This window comes from Loa loa (assembly GCF_000183805.2).
Source record: "Loa loa unplaced genomic scaffold supercont3.1302, whole genome shotgun sequence".
NCBI lineage: Eukaryota > Metazoa > Nematoda > Chromadorea > Rhabditida > Onchocercidae > Loa > Loa loa.
The window spans coordinates 1-2,253 of NW_018109482.1; the positions used below are offsets into that span (position 1 = coordinate 1).

The 2,253-nt window shown below is 30.6% G+C and overlaps 1 protein-coding gene across 1 annotated transcript; it reads left to right on the plus strand.

Moving 5' to 3' along the window:
- Positions 1–60: 60 nt before the first annotated feature.
- Positions 61–1,892, plus strand: LOAG_14827 (hypothetical protein). The gene is made up of 4 exons (XM_003150320.2): positions 61–248; positions 473–655; positions 1,279–1,443; positions 1,681–1,892. Exons 1-4 carry the CDS (start codon positions 222–224, stop codon positions 1,774–1,776), a joined length of 471 nt encoding a protein of 156 aa, XP_003150368.1. The 5' UTR covers positions 61–221; the 3' UTR covers positions 1,777–1,892.
- The last annotated feature ends 361 nt before the right edge of the window (positions 1,893–2,253 follow it).

The following is a 2,253-nucleotide window of genomic DNA, read 5'->3' on the forward strand; positions in this document are numbered from 1 at the left end:
TTATTTGCACTTGATACGATAGTTAAATTTTGAGAACTTTGAAAATGATTATTCATCTCTAGGATAATGATACAAAACATCAACGACTGGTTGAGTATTATTATGAAACAGGAATTGCTAAAGCGAGGAGTGTTGCTCGATATATTATTGATCATTATTTTTACGATGGTGCACCAAAAAGGAAGTTGTTGATCTTTGCTCATCATCAGGTCGTCTTGGATATGATATCAATGGATGTGGCCAAAAAGGTTGTAAACAAATAATTTTGTTGATGCACCGGAAATGTGTCGAAATGGAATTCTTTTTTCTTGCGTAGTAGAATATGGGAGAGGGGAAGGATTTATTAGGATGTGGAGGAGGAGATTTGGATTTACGTAGTTCCTTTTTTTTTCAAAATTAAATGAATAGTTTTCACACTTGAATTATGTAATTACGATAGATGGAATCAGAGTAATTGTGATATTTGCTACAGGGATTGCGATCGATACGAATCGATGGTACTACGGTTAGCCGGTCACGTGATGAACAATGTCGATTGTTTCAAGAAAATGATGATGTTATGGTTGCAGTCTTATCAATAACTGCTGCCGGTATCGGTGTTAATTTAACTGCTGCGTCGATTGTTGTATTTGCTGAATTACACTGGAACCCAGGTGTTAGTACTACTGTCAATGTCAATTTTTATTGCGAAATTTACGAAGTTATTCAAATTTCTCAGTTTCTGAGGCAATCTTTTTTTGAATTACACTTATGAATATGCTCAAGATTCCTCTTTTATTATCTTTAAATTATGGATGATAAGACTTGTGGTTGTAAGACCTTTATAATAAAGTTCCAAGACTATAGGAATAATTTTAAGCAGGTCTTCAGCAAGTAGCACATCATGAAATTGTTAGAATTGTTATAACAGAATTGTTATGTAACAGTCAAATTTTTGAATATAAAAGCTATTTCTTTCATTTAATTTAATTTTCATTTTTAGGTTGTAATTCTTTCCAAAATTAATTTAATTTCCGTTTGCTTAATTGAAATGAATGAATTGTTTGTAGGAAAAGTAAAATTTTTTGTCAAATAGTTGTTATTAAGAGAAAAAGTGAGATTCATAAACTTTGTTTGTTTCGAAATAACTTATCGGCACCTTCTACCGCTGAAGGATATCCATAAAAGTCCTGATAATCTGAATAATCATAGTTTAAAAACTATGTTAGTTATTTTTGCAGTTTTGATGATATCTTTAGTCAGCTTCTAACTTTGTTAAAATAGTCTTTTTTTTTGCAGACTTTAAAGCAAGCCGAAGATCGTGCTCATAGACTGGGCCAAAAAGATTCAGTTTTCGTCCAATATTTAATTGCTAAAGGTACAGCAGATGATGTATTATGGCCGTTAATTCAAAAGAAACTTGATGTTTTGCATTCGTGCCAGTTATCATCCGATACCTATCGGGTATGTTATCAAATTATTTTCCGTAGTAGTTTTCTGTAGAAGTTCTTGCACAAGTAATTTTTTTTTTAAATTTTGAATCGAGATGATATCCTCTACGTATGTCTTTACAAATGCAAGTTTATGTTGGAAGAGAAATATCTGCTATTGAATATTTTAAATTTAATAAATTGTTATTGTAGAAAATATTTCTGCATGTTGCACATGATCTTATTAATAACATAAACAAAGATAATTTAGGGTACTAACAGCGTTCAAACAACGATGGGCCCTGAAAGTGGTGGCTTGGATGATCATTTTCCAAGGATTAAACGAATCAGGTCTACTGTAGAATGATTTTTTTTTTTCTCTCCACTTTGTTCTATTTGTTTTATATGTTTTTAAATAATGTGATAGCATTCACCAATAACAAAAATGTTAAATGGATTATTTGTTTGATCTCTTCCAACCGAATTACATCATTATGCTCATTTTCAATTTGTATTTCCGAAGATTTGAAATGTATGTGCGTAATTTTTTATACGTGTTGCGAGATTTCTTTTTTATTTCTAGAAATGTCTTTAAAAACTTACGTTTCAAATATTTTGATAGTCGAAAAGACATACCAACTAATTGTTTTTTTTCTTTTTTTTGCTGAACAAATACTGATAAAATCATGACTACAGTTTATTCTTATCATGTCCAAAAAACAGAACAAACTCCAAAAACTTTTCCATAAGATGAAAAGGAAAAGTGGCAAGCAACTAATTTGTTTTCCTTTAACAAACGCTATAAAATTTCTTTCTCGGAAAAAAATCTCATTTACTTAAGATG

Coding starts and splice junctions, on each gene's coding strand:
- LOAG_14827 (XM_003150320.2), top strand. CDS start 222: ATGATATCAATGGATGTGGCCAAAAAG. Junction 656..1,278: donor AATTACACTGGAACCCAGGT/GTTAGTACTACT, acceptor TTTTTTTTGCAG/ACTTTAAAGCAAGCCGAAGA. Junction 1,444..1,680: donor TATCATCCGATACCTATCGG/GTATGTTATCAA, acceptor AAGATAATTTAG/GGTACTAACAGCGTTCAAAC.